A 21,704-nucleotide genomic window follows, 5' to 3' on the forward strand; every position below is an offset into this window, starting at 1 on the left:
ATATATTATTTAAACAAAAATAACAATGCAAATTGTTTAGATTCGATTTAAAATTTTAGGGTTAAATTTTAACTTAATTAGTTTCTCTTAGAACGAATAACTTATTTTAGTTGACAAATATATTTTAAATAGTATGGTGATTAATTTATAATAAAATTATTATTATAAATATGACTGAAACACTACAAAATAAATAATTTCAAGATCATTTTACTTGTACAATAAAGTACTAGTAAATTAGATATAGTACATTGGTTTAGTTCTCTTGTTTATTAATTCAGTTCATATAAATTTTTATTTTGAAGGTTTTGTTCATTTTTTATATAGAAATTAGAAAAGAGATAAAACGGGGAAAATATCCCCCCAAAACTCTCCCTCTAAAATGATAGTCTGCGCTAGCACTGTAGCTTCCGGCGGCGGCAGAACAGTCTTCAGAGCATGTTTCTGTTTCCACGCCGCCGTACCTCTCGGCCGCAGGACATTCACCGTGGAGTGTTCAGCGGCGGCGGAGAAGAAGAAGGAGAAACAGAAGGTGATAGTGATCTCTGGTCCCACCGGCGCCGGGAAAAGTAAGCTCGCTTTGGACCTCGCCAAGCGCCTCAACGGTGAAATCATCAGTGCCGATTCCGTCCAGGTTTACCTTTCGCTTTGGCTCTCTTCTCTGCCGTTTGTTTGGTAAAGAAAAGAAAATTAGAGCCTGAAGTAGAGTACTGTTTAGAGTGGTGTGTGATAATTGATAAAGCTCGAATTTTAAGGTTTAGCTTTTGGCTTTCGCTTTCCTCTCTTCCGTTTGTTTGGTTCCCGAGAAAATGAAAATGTTCTGAAAACAGAGGACTGTTTGAAGCAGCCTGATAAAGCTCGCATTTTTAGGGTTTATCAAATATCAAACTGGTTAAATATTATAAACTTCATTTGATTAGTTTAGTACTACACGCGAAATTGAGATATCCGATAGTTGGCTTTGAATGGGATTTTTATTGGGTTAGAAAGTATTGACAATGGATTAAAGATGATCTTTCTTGTGAGGTTCACAGGTGTATCAGGGTCTCGATATTGGATCGGCCAAGCCTCCACTAAGTGATAGACAGGTTCTTAAATTATTCAGATGTGGATTTAAGCGAATTTATGCTTTTTATCCCAAATTTTCTGGTTGAATAAAAGGATTTTGATCATTGAGCCTCGCTGTTTTGTCTGGTTTAGGAGGTGCCACATCACCTGATCGACATTTTGCACCCATCCGAAGGTCCGTTCCATATAGCAAAATAAGCATATAAGGCTACTATGGCTTCTTGATATATTATTGAGCATTTGTAATTGCCACACTGGAATCTGCTATTTAGTGAAATTGTTTGCTTTGGGTGGAATATGGAAGGACCCGTCGGGGCTTATAGGTCTTGTTTAAAATGTTTTTGTTCTTCCGAAACGTATCATATATCGCCTCGTCCTCCAGATTATTCTGTTGGGAAGTTTTATGATGATGCAAGGGAAGCTACACGATCGGTTCTTGATAATGGCCGCGTTCCCATAGTTACCGGTGGCACTGGTTTATACTTGAGATGGTACATATAACAGTTTATCTGTTTATTATTATTATTATTATTGAACACGTCCTAAACGAATTAAATCGTAGTCACATTATTCTAAAGATTTTTTGGATTGTGTTTGCTTTCTGTCTGTTACCTAACATCTCATGGTAGATTTATAACCTTATATAGTTCATTTGAATCCGAATCCGAATTTGAATTTTTTTTCTTTCTTTTGAGAATGTGGTTTTTGCGCTGAACTGATAATATTTTGAATATGGATTTTTTAAGCTGAAACTGTAAAACTGTGAACAGTAAAAAGTTAAATGAAACTTCAAAAAAAGCATGAAAAAAAACTGTAAACATTAAGGAAATTAACATTCTACAGTTTGAAAACAAAGAAAATTAGAATTTTATGGGATTAAAAAGCATTTTGGCGGTATTTATGGAATGAGTGTTGAAAAATCGGTATGCCAGGCCATTTCTAATGCTTTTGGGTTGTTGTGGAACAGGTACGTATATGGAAAACCGGATGTTCCACGAGCCTCTCATGAAGTGGCTGCAGAAGTGCACGCAGAGCTGAATGGTTTGCAGAAAAGCGAAGACTGGGAAACGGCGGTTCAGTTGGTCGTGAAAGCAGGTGACCCAAAGGCCGAACTTTTGCCTGCCTTTGATTGGTATCGACTCCGACGCAGCCTCGAGATTATTAAGGTTGCCTGGCTTTCCATGGTCACCACTTAAACTCTGATAACACCTATATTATCTTAGCTTGTTGTATTTATCTAGAGGGAGAGAGAGACTTTAGTTGATGTCTAGAAATGTGCATCAAGAACATAGGATTTGATCATCTTGCTTAGGAAAGTCTTGCTAAGAGTTAAATATTTTGAATTTGTTGGAACGACAGTCTAGTGGATCACCGCCGTCTGCCTTTGGAGTTCCGTACGATTCTTTCCGAAAACAACCTGTGTCTGCAGAAGCAGATGGGTCTCCCGAAATCAATCCTTCTGCTGATTTGGGGTTGGATATCAAATCAAGGGAATTGGACTACGAGTTCTATTGTTTTTTTCTCTCTAGCCAGAGACTTGATCTCTATAAATCGCTGGATTATCGCTGTGAGGATATGCTATTGGGTATGATTATCTGATTATCCTTATCCTTATTTGTTTCCATTTTTTGTTTTACGTGAGCTGAATTTGTATGATTGCTATAGAAAATGTGCTAGAATTTGATCTAATAATACAACTCAACTGATTGCTATGGTTGATTTCGTATTATAATTATTTTTATTTGGTCACTTTTGATGGTAGGTACTGATGGTCTTTTGTCCGAGGCTAAACAGCTTCTTGATCTAGGGCTACTTCCAAATACGAATTCGCCTTCCCGGGCAATCGGTTACAGACATGTATTGCCTCAATATTACCTTATTCCTTACGTGATATCATTGTCAGCGATGATTGCGAGATTCATTTATTTCTTATTGAATTACACGTCATGTTTCAGGCTATGGAGTATTTATTGATGTGTAGAAGTCTAGGCGATGCTAGTTCAACAGGAGCGTTCTATTCCTTTTTATCCAATTTTCAGAAAGCATCTAGGTAATGCATTACCTCCTAGTGTTCACTGAAGAAACCCTATGATTTTGAAACTGTCATACACATGAACTTTATATATAGTTTCTTTAACCTGTGGGTTGGATTACGAAATAGAACTTAAACAGAATTATACTTGCTTATACGAGGAAAACATTCAGCTTAGGTGTTGATGAGTGACTCTGTATTCGATTTTAAAAAAAAAATGAGTGACTCTGTCAATTAAATATTCACTCAGAATTCATGCATAATTTTTTTCATTAGTGTGATTCCTCTGTAGCTTCAATGTCATAAATGTTTTGGGCTTCAGCGGATCTGGTAAAAAAAATGGATGGCTCAAGATTGGAAAACACTAGGAATTTATGTTGCATTATGATTCAATTTGATCCCTCAGAAACTAATCAATTGTAGCTTTACTATATATGCAGAAATTTTGCTAAGCGACAATTGACATGGTTTCGAAATGAAGAAATATATCACTGGATCGATGCTTCTAAGCCCTTGGTAACTCTTCTTTTTTATTGTTGATAAATATTGTTGATTTGTTCGAGCAACATATCTTGGTATGAATTTGATAAGAACCTGAATACTTCATTCCTGGAAAATAGAGTATGCAAGATATTACAAGCTTTCGAGAGGGCTTGTTCTCTCCCAAGGGAATCATCCCAATTTTTCACTCGACATTTCTTCTTCACACTTCTCTTATTTTTACTAAGTAATTGCTTTAGCTAACTTTTAATTTCCAAGAATTATAACACCCTTAAAGTCCTTTGAAATTCATTGATTTTTCTAAAAATGAAATTCATTGATGAATGATAAAACATTACAAGATAAACTTGGGTATTAGAGAGATCCGGTACTCTCCAAAAGGCTAAGCCTAGAACCTAACTAATTTTCCTTCCCCCAAATGATTATTTCTCAGCTTCTATTTATAGGCTATCACATAAAACTATTTTTCCCCCTAACATTTTACTAATTATTTATGTACCTAAAGTTTTATCAGAATTCTGCCCTAGGATTCTCTCAAACAAACTCAATTAACAACTATGGAGATATTACAACAAATAAATTTAGAAATACATGTTTATTTTGCAGGAAAAGGTGCTCGACTTTATTTATGAAGCTTATCAAGACAGAAGTGAAAATGTGGTGGTACCAGATTTGTTAAAAATGAGGAAAGAGACGAGTCACCGCGAAGGTGCTGCACTAAAGGCCTATCGCACTAAAAACAGGTATGAATCTTTAGGGACTTGAGAATTTCAATCTTGCGGTATCCCATTTTTGTCTTAATATTCCTTTAATATGTTCAGGCATTTCGTTAAACGTGAAGATTGTTCCGAGATTTTAGAGTGGGTAACGAGAACACAATGTAAAACAATGAGCGAAGTGTAGTATTTTCATTTCAAGGTGTAGGTTCAGCCAAAAAAATGCAAACTAGTATCGAGCAACGTCCGAGTTTTGTTGGACTGTTAATACTCGAAAAAGGGTCATTTACTTAATTCTATGAGCATAAACTGAAAAATCTCACTGCATTGGTTGATTTTTTTTCGATCTATAATTTATAAGGTACAGTCCAATTGAGCGAGATTTACGGGAAGTTATCTAAGATCAACTTTTTCCACTTTTTTTTTTTTTTTTTTTTTTCAACTCAAGCTCGAGTCTGAGTAGTTTATAATTATGGATATTGCTTATGTTGGCCTAGTTTGTGATCGCTTTTGAAACCTTCATAACTACAAGGTAGCTCTGGAAATATTGGATTTTCAATTACATTGAATTTTATATGCACATTAACTTTTTGGTAAGAGGATGTTTATTTATTAATTTTTTTTTTAATGTTTGGTGTTATTTATGCAAATAATAAAAACTCTTATCTTTCAAAATTGTAGATCAATCCACTCTAACATTCCACAACTTTTTTCACCAATTTTATGCAAATAAAGAAACATCGGCATTCACCATAGAGACAGACACAATTGACATTATGAACAGAGACCATGGACAAAAGCAACACTTACCCTGTATAGAGAACACACATATAACCTACGTCCTTGGTTGTCATACGTCCACGAAGTTCGCTCGACACACAACGATGGTCAACAACTTCCGTTTCATCGACGCTAATTGCGAAACCAGATGTGGAAGATGACACCATTGAGAACGCGATTTTTTTTGGGTTCTAGGGTTCCGATTAAGAATTTTCCTCTCGTCCCGATTTTGAGTAATATTTTGAATATTTATCAAATGTATTTAAGATCCATGTATTTATTTATCCTTCTATTGATTTTAATGATGTTCAAAACGGCAAAAAATAATTTACCTCGAAATGGTCCTCACGTGAGCAACACGTGACGAGATAACAGATAATTTTAATAGAAGGTACAACGTGCGAGAAAAAAAGAGATCATAACAATTTTTGTCACAAATTCGAGTTCAGGGTGCACAATATTATCACGATATGAGTTCAAGAGGGAATCCTGTAATTTATTCTTAAAAAAAAAAATACCATTACTTACTTGAATATAAACACCTTTCTAAATTAAAGATAACTTATCTCATTAAATAAGATAATAATAGTAGAAATAGTATAATGCAATCAAAGTCAACGCAAATAAATGAAATGTTTCAAGAATTTTGAGACATTTAAAACATTAAACTATCTTAATAATTTATAACTTTTCAATTATGTTTCGTTGGATGACAAAACTATCTGCCATTCTTCTTATGACCATTACAAGACCAAGCCTTCGTTGCATTTAATTATTATGTAAGTCCATGAGTTGGATTAGGGTCAACCGGTGAAACAAAAAGTTGGGTTAGAATGATCTTATTATAACTAGAATGCGTGTATTATATATAATTTGAATATATACTAAATTTGTGCTTTGATGTCTTTGTCATCTAGAAAGTGTAAAATCACTTTATCTATCTGATTATCAATCTCTTTGGTAAATAATAAAATGAGAAAGTACATGTTCTTTCGTCGATGAGAGTGAGACACCTAGAATATTCGAATATGTTAAAGTATTTGCAACCTCTCTCTCTCTCTCTCTCTCTCTCTCTCTCGTATTTTATTTAGGGAAAATATCAACAGTATCCCTCCTGTTTAATCGAAATGCGAGATTTATCCCCTCTATTTTTAGAAATATCAGACATATCCCTCCAGTTTAATATAAATGACATATACATCCCCTAAAAAATGTTATATTACAAATATCACCCTTTTTCGTTTATTTTTTACAAAAAAATAATTTGAACTCCCCAAAATACCTTTAATGAAATAATTTTTTATTTTCTATTCTATATACAAAAAGTTTAAATTAAAAAAAAAAATTTATAATAAGTTAAGGATTTTTTTTTATAAAGAGAGATTTTGATTTTTTTTAATAAAATAGTAAATAAATATTTATTTTGTTAAGGGTATTTTGGGGAGTTCAAATTATTTTTTTGTAAAAAATAAACGAAAAGGGTGATATTTGTAATATAACATTTTTGTATGGGAGGTATATGTCATTTATATTAAACTAAAGGGATATGTCTGATATTTCTAGAAATAGATGGGATAAATCTCACATTTCGATTAAACACGAGGGATAGTATTGATATTTTCCCTTTTATTTATGGCAAAAGCTTCATTTCGTTCCACGAAAGAAAAAGGACAAAAGCCACCTAGGGTATTTTTACCTATTAAATTAAGACAGGGACTAAAATTCAATGCGTACTATAGTTTAGGGACCATTTCTGAAAATTACTTAAAAGTAAATAAAAAAGAATATTACATAATATTTTGTTACAAACAATACGATAAATAGCGAGTCAGCTACAGAACCAATCTCTCTCTCTCTCACTCACTTCGATACTTTCGAAAAAAACCCACAAAATAATCCAAACCCAAAACCCTCTCTCTCTCTCTACCTCTCTTCGGCAAAAATGAGTTCGTCGATGTCGAGATCCCTGAGATCCGCCGTATCCAGAGCCGCCCAAATCCAACGCCGGAGCTTCTCGTCTGATTCAGCTCCGGACCGGAAAGTTGCGGTACTCGGCGCTGCCGGAGGAATCGGACAGCCTCTGTCGCTGCTGATGAAGTTGAACCCTCTCGTCTCGAGGCTCTCGCTCTACGATATCATGGGAACTCCCGGTGTCGCCGCCGATGTCAGCCACATCAACACCAGATCTGAGGTCTCCCCTATTTCTCTCTAGGGTTTATCTATAGTTTGTAGGCTTGATTTTTCTTATTTTGCTCATTGTGGTTTATTTCTCTTTTTTGTTTTGTGTAATGGAAAATTTAAATCTCATTTCTGTACAAATGGTCATCTTCGTGTCCCGATTTTGCTTCCTTGATGTTGATCTGCTTAAATTCCAGGGGCTTTGTCGGATCAAAAGGAATATTTTTTTTTGGTTTGGTCCTTATTCCCTACCCAGATTGATTTTTTTTTTTTTTACTATTACATTAGAAATTCTTGGGCGTTTTATGTTCATCCGTGTCTGGTGTTTTTTAGTTTAGGTATTGCTATGTCTTCATGTTTATGAAATGGATTTATTTTCAAACATGCTAATCATTATGCGTGTAACAAACAATTGGACGATTTTCTCTCTCAGGCGAGATCATAAAACAAGATTTATGTTATTGAATTAGAATTAGAATTAGAATTAGAATTAGAATTAGAATTAGAATTGATTTGGAGTTTTTTATTTTTATTTTTTATTGTTATTAATTTGTTTATGCGCAGGTGAAAGGGTATGCAGGTAATGATCAACTCGGTGAGGCTCTTGAGGGAGCTGATCTTGTGATCATCCCAGCTGGTGTGCCACGAAAGCCTGGAATGACCCGTGACGATCTTTTCAACATCAATGCTGGCATTGTTCGAGACCTCTGCGAAGCCATTGCCAAATACTGCCCAAATGTGGGTCTCAGATCTCCACCATGCATGCTCTTCTTTTTTTTTTCTTAGCTCTAAACCACTATTTTATTTCCTTCTTGTTTTATTTACGGAGTATATATATTTTTTTTCAGGCACTTATTAACATGATCAGCAACCCTGTCAACTCCACGGTGCCAATCGCCGCAGAGATATTCAAGAGAGCGGGCACTTACGATGAGAGGAAGCTATTTGGTGTCACCACTCTCGATGTGGTCCGAGCCAGGACTTTCTACGCTGGAAAAGCAAATGTCCCAGTTGCTGGTGATTCTATTTCTCTTTTTTGCAAATTTTCAACTAAATATTATTTATCATTATGCATGCTTGAAAGTTCTATTTTGTGAATGTTCGGAAGATCTACCTTAGGGTTTGATTCGGACATTTATATATGCCTTGACATAGAGGAGTTTTGACTTTTATTTCAATGCAGAGGTCAATGTTCCTGTCGTCGGTGGCCACGCTGGTGTAACTATCCTCCCATTGTTTTCTCAGGTAAGATATGTCTGTTTCCTTCTTTATGAAATTAGAATATATATATATATATATATATATATATATATATATATATATATAAATATATATCTGTGTGCATGTGTGTCTGTGTATTGCATTCATGTGATATTTATGGATGTTTTCTATGTGTGTCTGTAGGCCTCGCCTCAAGCTAACCTGTCAGACGATCATATTGTGGCACTCACTAAGAGAACACAAGACGGAGGTACTGAAGTCGTGGAGGCCAAGGCTGGGAAGGGATCTGCGACATTGTCGATGGCGTAAGCGATTATTCATGCTTTGTTCTTCATCTCTTTAAAGTTTTTACGTACAGTAGTTCTGAATGTACATTCCTTGTTTGCCGTCTTTATATTTTTTTGTAATTTTTCTCTTTGCAGATATGCTGGAGCCCTTTTTGCCGATGCTTGTCTGAAGGGACTTAACGGAGTTCCAGATGTTGTTGAGTGCTCTTACGTGCAATCGACTGTAACGGAACTACCTTTCTTTGCTTCCAAGGTGAATGTTTTAAACATGTTTGAATAGATTGCATAATTTATTTTTTGGGGAATTGGAGAATGAACACTGATAACAAAGATTTGGACGCAAATATTGCCAATTTTATTTTGAATATTTTTATCACCATTTTTTATGTTATTGTATGATATCGTAATAAATTAATGATATGTGTCCAAACCCAGACTTGGTGATATATTTTTTCCCAATCTTCTGTTCAATGGCTTTCTTTGAGTTTCGTTAGAATTTGGTAAATAAGCTCGTTTGTTGTTGTTTTTGCAGGTTCGTCTTGGAAAGAACGGAGTAGAGGAGGTTTTGGGATTGGGTCATCTCTCTGACTTTGAAAAGAAAGGACTGGAAAGCTTGATGCCGGAGCTGAAATCATCGATCGAGAAGGGTGTCAAGTTCGTTAACCCATGATCGGCTTGAAAATATGGTCCTAATTTTTGCAGTGTTTATGCATTTTGTGTGTATTGTTGCTGCCGAGACAGCACCGGCTTTTGTTTCTGTTCCGTTAGGATATAGGCTTATTATACATGAAGCTGCAAAATTCCGTTAATTGAATAATTCCCGGTTGTATTTTCTGGGAGAATTTAAACAAGAGGATATTAAATTTGCCCTTGGATCATTTCATGCGTATTCTGATCGAGGTCTGGAAATTTCGCACATTAAGAAAAGCCTATAGTATTTTTAATTTTCTATGGCTCTGCAGAAAAACCGTAGATCGGAGCTGACCATTGGTTTTTAGACCAACGGTTTGGTCTGGTCCAAAATTTTGAAATCCGGTTTAAACTGGACTGGTTATTGTTTGAAAAAAAAAAAAAAAAAAAAAAAAAAAAAGATAGCTGTGGTGTGGTGTACTGTACGAGTAAAACAACTTAAAGACAGGACGCAAGTTTTCCGTTGTCGATTCCCCTTTGTTGTTCACCATTGACCTAGATCAGCTCATCTCCGGTGAACCATTCATCTATGGTGGATTATGGTTTGGGAGTCCTTGGATGCCTGATCTACTCCATTGTCGCCCCTTCGGAAACCGTCATTTCTTATTTTTATCATTGATCTACTCTTGCTGCATGTCGCCACTTCAAAATATTTTAGGATAATTTACAAGAATACCCCCTGAACTATTGGTCGATTAACAATGTGCACCCTCAACTTCGATTTTCAACAAAATATACTCTGAACAATCATTTTTCTTGACTTTTGCTCCTTCCGTCAAAATTTAGCAGTTACCATCCATAAGATACGCACGTTTTAGTCACATATTACCTCAATTGAGGGTAGAATAGTATTTTTAATGTATTAATATATTTTATTATTTATTAAATATTTCAAAAATTATTTATTAAAAATTTCCTTACTCTCTCTCTCTCTCTCTCTCTCTCTCTCTCTCTCGGACTTGGTTCTCTCGAACCCTCTCTCTCCCTGCTCGAGCTTTTGCTTTTCATCCTCCAATGGCGGGTCATCACCACCACAACCATCACTCAAACCATCCAAAGAATTGTTGTAGCTCATCTCTTGACCATGGCCGTTCCTTCAACTGTGACTCACTTTACCAACAAACCCTTCTTCACTGTCACCCACCGTCATTGCCAATCGTAGATCCGCTTCTCGAAACCTTAAGGAAATCAGTTCCAGTCGCAAATCCGAGCTAGAAAATCAATCCAAAATATCAACATGTTTCAGAATCATCAAACCCCCAAAATTCGAATTCTCAACCCTAGCTCATCACATTTTCGGCCAAAACCATACCAAAACAAGAAAATCCGAATTCAATCCACAAATCTAAGTCATAATCATCATTAATCGAGCTCAATAACCAAATAAAAGCAATCAATTTCTCATAAATCAACACAAAATCAAAACCCTCAAAATATGAACCATGAACCCTAACCAAAATCCAATCCAAGGAGAGAGATTTCTCACCTCAATTCGTAAAATCCAGCCTCCTTGGTGAACTCTCGCGCCTTCCCCGACGTCCTTTCCCGATCCGGCGTAATCGTGGCGCGCGGCGGCTTCACTTTTCCTTCGACTGGAGCGCGCGCGGTGGAGGAGGCTCGGGTGATGGCGCGCGAAGAGAAGAAAGGAAGAAGAAGGAAAGAGAAATGTTTATGGCGGTGATGGTGATGATTATTTATGGTAGCAATTTTTTTTCCTTTTGTTGCAGGTGTGTATCGCGCGCGGGAAGAGAAGAAGAAGACAAGAAGAAAGAGGAGAGAGAGAGAGAGAGAGAGAGAGAGAGAGATTTTATATAGAAAAAAATTAAAAATTAATTCAATATAATAAAAAAAATACTATTCTACCCTCAATTGAGGTAACATGTGACTAAAACGTGCGTATCTTATGGATGGTAACTGCTAAATTTTGACAGAAGGGGCAAAAGTCAAGAAAAATGATAGTTCAGAGTATTTTTTGTTGAAAATCGAAGTTGAGGGTGCACATTGTTAATCGACCAAGAGTTCAGGGTGTATTCTTGTAAATTATCCAATATTTTATTTTGATTGGTCCGTTGCTCTGTGCCGATTTTGAATCTTTTATTTTAATATTTGGTGTCTGTAATGTTGTTGTGTTATTATTTTTGGTATTTGCCTATTTGGTGTAATGGAAGATTGACAAATTAGAGGATATATGGTAATGGGTATGTCTATTTGACATAATTTTTAGTACAGATTTGGATATATTTTTTCCTTGTTTGGAGCTCTGATGTTTCTGATAATTTTTTTTAGCATCGGTACTATGTTTGATACTTACTTAAATCCACTAGAGTATATCATTATGTTTTATTTTTTTGACCTTTTAGTAAATGTCTTGTCTGTATAATATTATGGATATAATTACCTTAAGGATTAATCATATTTTTGCCCCTGAATTATGGGGTCTTTAACAAGTGACTCCTGATACTTTAAAAACTGTAATTTTCCCCCTTTCAGCTTAGACTCAAGGTAGGTAGCGGAGGTACCGTTACTGTTAGCACGTCTTCCGGTGCTTTACGGAAATGGTACGTCCGTTAGACATTTGGTTGACTTCCGGTGCTAACGGTAACGGTATTCCCGTTAGGCTTAATGAAAATAAGGATTTCCTCTAAGTTAAGTAAAAAAAATTCAAATGGAAAATGAAAGGGATTAAAATGTTATACTTTTAAAAGAAGGAATTAAAATGTAAACTGAATTGCGTCTTTATTAATCATTTAAAAAAGAAAAAAAAAAGAAGCTAAAACATTAAAACAAGATTATGATAGAAGCATTACAACAAAATTAGTCCTCATGTATAGTCATGTTTTGGAAACGTACATCAAAATTATCAACAAAATCGATGTTCACAAATGTTTCTTACGCACGCTCGTCATGTTGACCCTAATCTTTGTAAACGATCAAAGCCTCGACCATTTTGGGTTTCAAGCTTTGATTTCGATCGCCGATGATGCGACCGAGCTATTAAATGCGGATTCGGATGAAACCGTTGAAATTGAGATCGAACGTACATCTTGGACCATCTTCGAAATTATTGGGAATATGTTTTCGTGGTGCCTCCACCATGCCAGCAAGTTGAGGTCGTCTTGGTTCGTGGAGGCAAATTGTTGAGAGTTGTAAAGCGTGATCTCGTCGTGTTCGGATGTCTCTCGAGAGGTTGTTGAATGTGGTGATGATCATGAAGATGAACTCCCTCCTCGGAAAAAATGCCACATTTCATGGTGCATTCCTTTGCTCTTTTTGATGCGTTTCGGGGTGGACTCGGCTCGGGATGAGTTGTAATTTGTCCTTGGTAAGAATAAGTAAAACTCTTCCACGACCCTTAGATGATCGTGTGCAACGTAAGCTTTGCTGGTAGTGCATTTCAAATATTGTAAAAATATAAGATAACCTCCAAATTTCATTCGGCGGTCTAATATGCATGCAAAACCATATAAGAAAGGAATTTTCCTAAACCTCGGTACTTTGCAAACTTTGCTCTCATAGATGCGATACATGGTTGAAATATTTCAAAGTAGTTGGAATCATGCAGATGTTCGGCAATTTTTGTAATATTATGGATTGCTAAATAAGATGTAGGTGTGTAAACGGCCGACAATACACATGTTTCATCATAAAAAAATAAAAATAAAAAAAAATAAATAAAAAAAACTTTAGCCACTTCGATGTCTTCTTCGGTTATGTTATGGCCTCCGACCTTATTCACATATTCTCTAAGAACTTGGACATAACCTTTGGCCAAAAAGGTATTCAACATTAAAAATTTTGATTTCTATCTAATCATGTTATCGATGTAAAAGGTCTTCTTATCAAAGCCGTTAAATTAAAAAAAAAAGCCTATTTAGTTCGTCTACTCTTGAGTTGGAACTGTTTAGCCAAACTATAGCTTCTCTAATCTTATTAATACATTCGGAAAAATGTACAAACTCTACTTTCACTATCAGGTTAATGATATGGGTAGCACATCTTTGGTGTAAAAAGGAGTCTTGATGAGGTGTCATATTTCGTAAAACTCTAATCATGGCGTGTTGTTTGTGGCGTTGTCAAGGGTTATGGCAGTGATTCTCTCCTATATGTTCCACTCTTCTATAACTTCTAAAAGGATTTCTAATATAGCATCTGTGTGATGTGACTACCATCTACTATCTTAAAGGCTATTATCCTCTTGTTTAAGTTCCAAGACTCATCTATGTTATGAACAGCAACACTCATTTAGTCCATTTTTTGCATTTCCCGACCAAACATCAGACGTCACCGCAACCTTAAACTTAGCAGACATGAAAATGGCTTTAAGTGTGTCTTTGTCTATGTGATAATTTTTTAGAATTACCATGCGCAGAGTACCTCTAGAAATAATTTGGATGCTAGAAACTAAATAAGGCACAAATCTACCAAATCCTTTACTTTCTGCATGTGAAAATGATTGATCGGTAGAGACGATGTATTATAAAGTTCTTTTTTAAATTCGTCGAGATCGTGTGTACTTAACTGAGATAAAGATAATCTGACTGTCACGCACATCTTGTAGTAGTGGTGTAACGAGGAAGTCTCTTAACCCGTATTGTTAGTGTCGATGATCTTGCCACACTTGTTGCATTGACCTCTTCAGATATCGTCATCGTTGATCTTCGAAAAATATTTCCACATTTTAGTGGATATTTTCGTGGTGGAAATTGTTGTTGAACTTCTACATGTTGCTCTTCTTCTTGTTGTGCTTGTGACGGTGTGAGAGTGCGATTAGAACTTCGACGTGATTCACACAAATCTAGACGAGAACCTCGGTGAGTCGATGACTCTCCAGACATACTCAAAATTATGTAGTATAAATTTTATAAAAACTCAAGTACGTAATATAAATAAGAACTTATTTAAAAAAATATATATAAATCTTGGTTTAATAGAGGTATAGAACTATGTAAATATAAGTTTGCGAGAGCTTGATACTTGAGAGAATTATAAGGTTTGAGAGAGATAAAGGTTTTGAGTTGTGAAGAAAATGGAATGAAATGGGATGTATTTATAGGAGAAAGATTAAAAGGGTCAAAATTAAATTTTTTGTGTGAAATCTGAGCCCCAAACATATACTTTTTTTAATCTGTTGATTGCATCAACGGATAGAATCTCAATAGCTGAGATTAATCCTTAAAAAATTAAAAAGTAAAACATACACACGTGCACACATGCACAACGAATATAAGCGACACAATTCATTTATGTGGCCCACGTCTAACCGTTAGACATGTGGAAGACCAATTTCCACTTTCGTCAGAACGGCTAGAATGGCTTGTCAGCGGAAGAAGACAGCGTGTTCGGTAACCGTACCCATCGTTAATCACCGTCCGCATGCCCACGTTGAGCTTAGACCCTAATTCTTTTGTAGTCTTCATGTTATGATTCCTTTAAAAAATTATGTTAAGTGAGTAACGTGATAACTACAATGAGAGAGGCTATGATAAGCACCGTGGGAGGTATTTCAAATGTGATAAGAGCAAAAGAAGCACAAGTACTTTGCATTTGCATCTTACAAAGTGAAAAAAGAACCCGAGTAATGGTAATAAAAGGCAAAAGAAACTCTTGTTCCTAAAACAGTCGATGACAACCGAAGATTGTAAATCGTTAAGTGTGAGCTTTGACCTAAAGCGTACAGACAAGATTATGCCGAGTACATAATTTGTGGGGAGTTTTCTTTTAGGCATGTTGAAAACGTAGAATTTAAGAATTTTTGTTTCACACTACGACCAAAGTTTGACACACTATCTCGGACAGTTATAGCTCGAGATTGTTACAAATTATACTAGGAGATGAAGAAAAAGCTAGGTCGTAGTGTAAAGAAGCATGTAATTTCCTTGGAAGTCCATTTAGAACATCAATTATATGCTTGCCACTTTACATTTTATTGACAAGAGTTTGGTTTTGGATAAGAGAATCAACTTTTTCGGGTATGCCTTATTTATTATGTCAATGCTTATTTTTTTTGTTTCTTATATATTACGTAAAATAATATATATTAAAATAAAAAATCAATTTAGATTTGAATCATAAGGGGGAAAATTTTGAACAGAGCTTGAAACGTGCATGCAAGGATGGAACAAAAAAAATATATGTGTAACCACAATTGATAATGCGTCATCTAATGAGGCCCAAAGAAGTTTAAAGAGGAAGTTGGGTTGTGGTCCTGTTATCATTATCTTAAAACAAATTTTGTTACACTTGAGATGTAGGGCGAGTCCGCATCATCAACTTCATAGTGAACAAATGTTTGACGGAGATTTAGAAAGCCGTTTCTTGCATCATACTCACTTGCAAATATGTGCGGTCTTCAACTACGAGGAAACTATCATTTGAATAATTTTGACAAAGAGAGGAAAGATATAAAACCCTCATCAAACCTATATACTATTGCATTAATTTGATTGAGATGTTGCAAACGAGATGTGAACATCCATCAGGGTAGAATGTTAAAAAATGGTCGGTGATTAATCTATGTCTGGGTAGTTAGATAGAATATCGCAGATTTTGTCTACAAAGTGTAGGGACGCGTTAGTGGAAACATTCTGTGTAGTAGGTCTGTACACGACTGATTAGATGTGTCATTTAAGGAGCTGTTATGACACGCTATCAAAAGCCTTATGGTGGTCATAGTGAAAATTGATCTAAATCCGGATGTGTTCTTGGACTTCAAGATCATATCTCCAGGGTCTTTGATTTATTCGTTCATACTTAGAAACGATGGTTAAATACTTTTTGGGATTCTAGAATATGATCGGTGGATAAAGGAATTTACAGCAAGTGGTGAAAGGGTTCAAATGTTCGCTCAACAGGTAGTTGAACCCAGAATCGATAGATTGCAAGTACTTTCATAATGTAGATTAGAGAAATTAATGACCCCACGTTATTAATTCATGGTTATTAAATTGAAAATAATTGTTATGTTTCTTCGCATTTAATAATTGATTAGATTAGATCTGGATATGAATTAATAATAACTAAACACACTTGGAGGATTTGATCCGATCCAACCACACAACGTTAAGATCATGATATTATGTCAATCTCTAATTATGTATTAAGTTAGCACGAATCATAAATCACCAACAGATACAACAATAAGCTTGAAAAGGAATTTGATGGTATGGTTTGCAATGAGAATTGTGATAACTATTTTTTTTTTAAAGTTGAGCAGCGATCATCTAGTTTTGAAGAATGGGGAAAAACAAAATAATACAACAAATCTGTTCATTCTAAAAGTATTTGACATATTCCAAAAATTGGACAAAATGATAAATCAAACATTATGGAATCCATATCAAGCATTATGGAATCCATATGTAGGTCAGAAAGTTGAGATATTGCTTAAAGTTTTGTTCAACTTATACGCCAAAGAAATTCCACAGTATTCAAATGCTAAGGAAAGCACATCAAGTGTTCAATTTGATCTCGAGGGGTTTTTGCTGAGTATAGAGATTCTAATGGCTCGTCATGATCAAGTAAGCATAAAGTTGACAAATACTTGAATGAAAGATGTGAGGCATTATCTATCCAACTCTCTCGGTTCTCAATCCTCACTCCTCCAATGACCGTATACGAACACATGCGGAACAAATTTTAAAAATTTAAAATTATCTGTTGTTGTCGGTCCGCCTCGGACCGACGGGGACAAAGGCGTCACTTTCGACCCACGCGACCAGTGCGAGGCCTCGAGCGGCGAAACCTTGCCTCAGCCATTGGCCGGCCCAAACCAATGGCCGGCCCAAGGGTCAGCCGGCCAACGGACGGCCATATGCTCAGCCGGCCCATGGCCGGCCCAAAGGTCAGCCGGCCATGCAGTTCACTCGGCCAATGGCCGAGTGAACCCTTCGGCCGGCCATACGCTCAGCCGGCCCACGGCCGGCCCAAAGGTCATCTAGCCATGCAGTTCACTCGGCCAATGGCCGAGTGAACCCTTCAGCCGGCCTTCCTCCATGGCCTTCCTCAGAGCCGGCCTTCCTCCAGAGCCGGCCTTCCTCCAGAGCCGGCCTTCCTCAGAGCCGGCCTTCCTCCAGAGCCGGCCTTCCTCAGAGCCGGCCTTCCTCCAGAGCCGGCCTTCCTCAGAGCCGACCTTCCTCCAGAGTCGGCCTTCCTCAGAGCCGGCCTTCCTCCGAGCCGGCCTTCCTCCAGAGCCGGCCTTCCTCAGAGCCGGCCTTCCTCCAGAGCCGGCCTTCCTCAGAGCCGGCCTTCCTCCAGAGCCGGCCTTCCTCAGAGCCGGCCTTCCTTCAGAGCCGGCCTTCCTCCAGGGCCAGCCTTCCTCAGAGCCGGCCTTCCTCCAGAGCCGGCCTTCCTCAGAGCCGGCCTTCCTCTAGAACCGGCCTTCCTCAGAGCCGGCCTTCCTCAGAGCCGGCCTTCCTCCAGAGCCGGCCTTCCTCAGAGCCATCAGACCCGGCCTTCCTCCAGACCCGGCCTTCCTCCAGACCCGGCCTTCCTCCATGGCCGACTCAGACCCGGCCTTCGGCCAAGGGGATGCCCAAAATGCCCCTTGGTCGCCTATAAATACCAAGGCACCTCCCTTGGTCCTGGTAATCCAACTTTGAGTCCCGAAACGCTGTCGAACTCGTACTTCACTCGTTTCGCTCATCTTTGGCCTCTCACCACCTCTAAACCCTCTATATCCACCTCAATCCTACTAATGTTGAGTGTCGGAGAGGTAAACAGAGGCACCCCCTCTGTTTTCCCTTCTTAGCTCACGGTTCTTCTATCTTTTTCAGGTATGCCGGTGAGCTCAAACACCATTGACAGCTAAGGGAAGACTTGGGATACCAAGTCCGATACGCTCGAGTCAAGGCGAGGCCACTTGGTCCGGCCTTCGGTCTAACCGCCTTTGACTCCTAAATCGTTGTCCGAAAAACAGCGACAACATTTAAGCGCTAGAAGGAGGGGATCTCTCGACCTTGGCGACACATTCCCTCTACCAGTCTTCTTCTCACTTCTATGACTCTCGAGAGATGAGTCATGGCCCCGCCACCGCCGTGGGCGCCCGAGCAACGGGCTCGAGGTGCGGCCTCCGAAGCACCGTGCGTCGTCTTGGAGGGTAACCTCGTGATAACGAGAGCCAGCCCCGAGACCCGGCGAATGACCCCGAGGCCGCAGTCCGAGAGGACACGGCTCGAAGGCTCGCCGAACTCCTAGACCGCCCCGGCGTCACCGGCGCGCTCATCGCCGACCTCCTCGACTCCAACAACGTCGACATCAACCACGAGACCAACCTCGACCACGCTATTCACGAAAGTGGACACACGCGCACGCTTCCAAGGGGACACCCTCGGGCGGCCGCGTCGAAACGTCAACTTTCTGATGAGCACCCGCACGCGCCCTCGAGGGGACACCCTCGGGCGGCCACGTCAAGACAACAAGTGTCGAACGATACCCGAGGACGCTCAGTCTCGAGGTCCCGAAAGGGACGCTCCAAGCTCACCATCCGCGTCCAAAACCCTTGTGAAGGTGACAACGTCGATGGTCGCGGCCTCCACCAAAGGCGTCGCCTGAATGACACGCCCTTAACAAGGGTGATAGGGACGGCCTCCGGAGACTTGAGAGACCGCCTCAGCTCTCAAAGAGAGGATCACGAGTTCGACTTGAGAGAAAAACTCGACGCTCAACGCGAGACCGCGATCGTCTTGGGGCAGCGACCACCCAACATTGATCGAGCACCCGACCAGAAGCGCGCAGCCGCACTTGTGATACCGGCCGTTGGTCCCGAGTCACGAAGGAAAAGGCGCCGGAAGGGTCAAGTCCCTAATGACCACCCTTCTCCAGCCCCGAAGCAATCCTTCGTCCCGCTCAACACAACGCCCGACCGGATCCTGAGCTTACGCCGCGATGAGCTGGGAAGCCCCGTTCTACTCACAAAGGACCCCGCGAAGCGAGATCGAAGTAGGTTCTGCGAATACCACAAAGATCACGGGCACGTGACGATCGAATGCTACCAGCTTAAGAAGCGAATTGATTCCCTAATTCGAGGTGGGGACTTCAAAGAATTTGTCGCATCTGCTAGCAAGCCATGATTGTCGCGACTTCGACCTTTAAACTCACGCCCGAACCCGATCGGCTTCGTGATCACTTTTATTTCGAAAATGTAATTTCTTCTTTTTTCAAAGAAGGCCAAGTGCCATGACTACCTGTAACGACCCCCTTTATTGCAATAAAAAGTTATTCTACACATGACAACCTTTTTGTATACCTCCAACACGAGAGTTTCTTGGCCTTCGTCTCACAAACGCAAGAAACTCGGGGGGCTAACAGGGATCAATGCTCAAACAAAAACAAAAAAAAATACTAATAATAATAATGATAATAAAGTCTCGAGGGGCCGATGGTTAGGTCGGAGGTCCAAAAGAAAGACTTTTCACGTAACTCCTCGTGCAGGCTCTACATGAGTCCTCGAGTTGAGTCCGAGTCCGCGAGTCGACTGATACTCCTCGTGCCGACCCTTCACGCGACTCCTCGAGATGAGTTCATTCCTCGAGTCGAGTTCGAATCCACGAGTCGACCATACTCCTCGTGCCGATTCTTCACGTAACTCCTCGTGCAGACTCCACATGAGTCCTCGAGTTGAGTAACAGATTGTTGGGATGACGAGCTCGTCAGTTCGCCAAGTCGAGCTCGCCACTTCGCCTAGTCGAGCTCGTCTGTTCGCCGAGTCGAGCTCGCCAGTTCGCCTAGTCGAGCTCGTCAGTTCGCCTGGGCCGAGCTCGCCAGTTCGCATATTCGAGCTCGCCAGTTCGCCTAGGCCGAGCTCGCCAGTTCGCCTAGGCCGAGCTCGCCACTTCGCCTGGGCCGAGCTCGTTAGTTCGCCTAGGCCGAGCTCGCCAGTTCGCCTGGGCCGAGCTCGCCAGTTCGCCTAGGCCAAGCTCGCCAGTTCGCCTAGGCCGACCTCGCCACTTCCCCTCGCCACTTCGCCTAGGCCGAACTCACCAGTTCGCCTAGGCCGAGCTCGCCACTTCGCCTGGGCCGAGCTCGTTAGTTCGCCTAGGCCGAGCTCGCCAGTTCGCCTGGGCCGAGCTCGCCAGTTCGCCTAGGCCGACCTCGCCACTTCGCCTCGCCAGTTCGCCTAGGCCGAACTCGCCAGTTCGCCTAGGCTGAGCACGCCATTTCGCCTCGCCTTGTCGAGCTCGTCACCTCGCTTGGTCGAGCTCGTCACTCCGTCTGGTCGAGCTCGTCACCTCGTATGTCGAGCTCGCCCCTTTGTCCAGTCAAGATGGAGCGACTTCATCACTTCGTCCAAGCGTCTTTGGATTCGGTTCGCCAGTTCACCCAAACGTGTTGGGCTAATCCTCTCGAAACAGAAAACAAATAATAATAATAGTAAAGTCTCAAGGGGTCGATGGTTAGGCCGGAGGTCCCAAAGAGAGACTCCCCACGTAACTCCTCGAGATGAGTACATTCCTCGAGTCGAGTTAGAGTCCACGAGTCCACCGATACCTCTCGTGCCGACTCTTCACATATCTCCTCGAGACGAGCTCATTCCTCGAGTCGAGCTCCGAGTCCGCGAGTCGACCGATACTCATCGCGCCGATTCTTCACGAAACTCCTCGTGCAGGCTCTACGTGAGTCCTCGAGTCGAGTTCGAGTCCACGAGTCGACAAGCTACTCCTCGTGCCGACTTCACACGCCTCCTCGAGACGAGTTCATTCCTCGAGTCGAGTTCGAGTCCACGAGTCGACAAGCTACTCCTCGTGCCGACTCCACATGGCTCCTCGAGATGAGTTCATTCCTCGAGTCGAGTTCGAATCCACGAGTCGACCGATACTCCTCGCGCCGATTCTTCACGAAACTCTTTGTGCAGGCTCTACGTGAGTCCTCGAGTCGAGTTCGAGTCCACGAGTCGACAAGCTACTCCTCGTGCCGACTTCACACGCCTTCTCGAGACGAGTTCATTCCTCGAGTCGAGTTCGAGTCCACGAGTCGACAAGCTACTCCTCGTGCCGACTCCACATGGCTCCTCGAGATGAGGTCATTCCTCGAGTCGAGTTCGAATCCACGAGTCGACCGATACTCCTCGTGCCGATTCTTCACGAAACTCCTCGTGCAGGCTCTACATGAGTCCTCGAGTCGAGCTCCGAGTCCGCGAGTCGACCGATACTCCTCGCGCCGACTTTTCACGTAACTCCTCGTGCAGGCTCTACATGAGTCCTCGAGTCGAGTTCGAGTCCACGAGTCGACTGATAC

At 40.3% G+C, this 21,704-nt stretch overlaps 2 protein-coding genes across 4 annotated transcripts; both read left to right on the forward strand.

Annotated features, from left to right (window-relative positions):
• Positions 1–320: 320 nt before the first annotated feature.
• On the forward strand, positions 321–5,271 carry IPT9 (isopentenyltransferase 9). Of its 3 annotated transcripts, none has more exons than XM_089611679.1 (11): positions 321–634; positions 1,035–1,088; positions 1,201–1,243; positions 1,451–1,559; positions 2,036–2,234; positions 2,428–2,653; positions 2,831–2,925; positions 3,024–3,118; positions 3,541–3,616; positions 4,208–4,344; positions 4,999–5,271. In XM_089611679.1, exons 1-11 carry the CDS (start codon positions 383–385, stop codon positions 5,048–5,050), a joined length of 1,338 nt encoding a protein of 445 aa, XP_089467805.1. In that variant the 5' UTR covers positions 321–382; the 3' UTR covers positions 5,051–5,271. The 3 variants fall into 3 exon arrangements, with proteins under 3 accessions (XP_089467805.1, XP_089467806.1, XP_089467804.1); XM_089611680.1 differs by having other exon boundaries at positions 5,053–5,271; XM_089611678.1 differs by lacking the exon at positions 4,999–5,271 and adding an exon at positions 4,423–4,699 and having other exon boundaries at positions 326–634.
• A 1,657-nt stretch (positions 5,272–6,928) lies between these two features.
• MMDH1 (Lactate/malate dehydrogenase family protein) lies at positions 6,929–9,661 on the forward strand. Its single transcript, XM_089611275.1, has 7 exons — positions 6,929–7,288; positions 7,840–8,013; positions 8,124–8,292; positions 8,459–8,520; positions 8,680–8,801; positions 8,919–9,036; positions 9,316–9,661. The coding sequence occupies exons 1-7, from the start codon at positions 7,040–7,042 to the stop codon at positions 9,451–9,453; spliced, it is 1,032 nt and encodes a 343-aa protein (XP_089467401.1). The 5' UTR covers positions 6,929–7,039; the 3' UTR covers positions 9,454–9,661.
• Positions 9,662–21,704: the final 12,043 nt, after the last annotated feature.

This window comes from Urtica dioica, chromosome 4 (assembly GCF_054948205.1).
Source record: "Urtica dioica subsp. dioica isolate 48M chromosome 4, U.dioica_male_clone48M_v1_H2, whole genome shotgun sequence".
Lineage (NCBI taxonomy): Eukaryota > Viridiplantae > Streptophyta > Magnoliopsida > Rosales > Urticaceae > Urtica > Urtica dioica.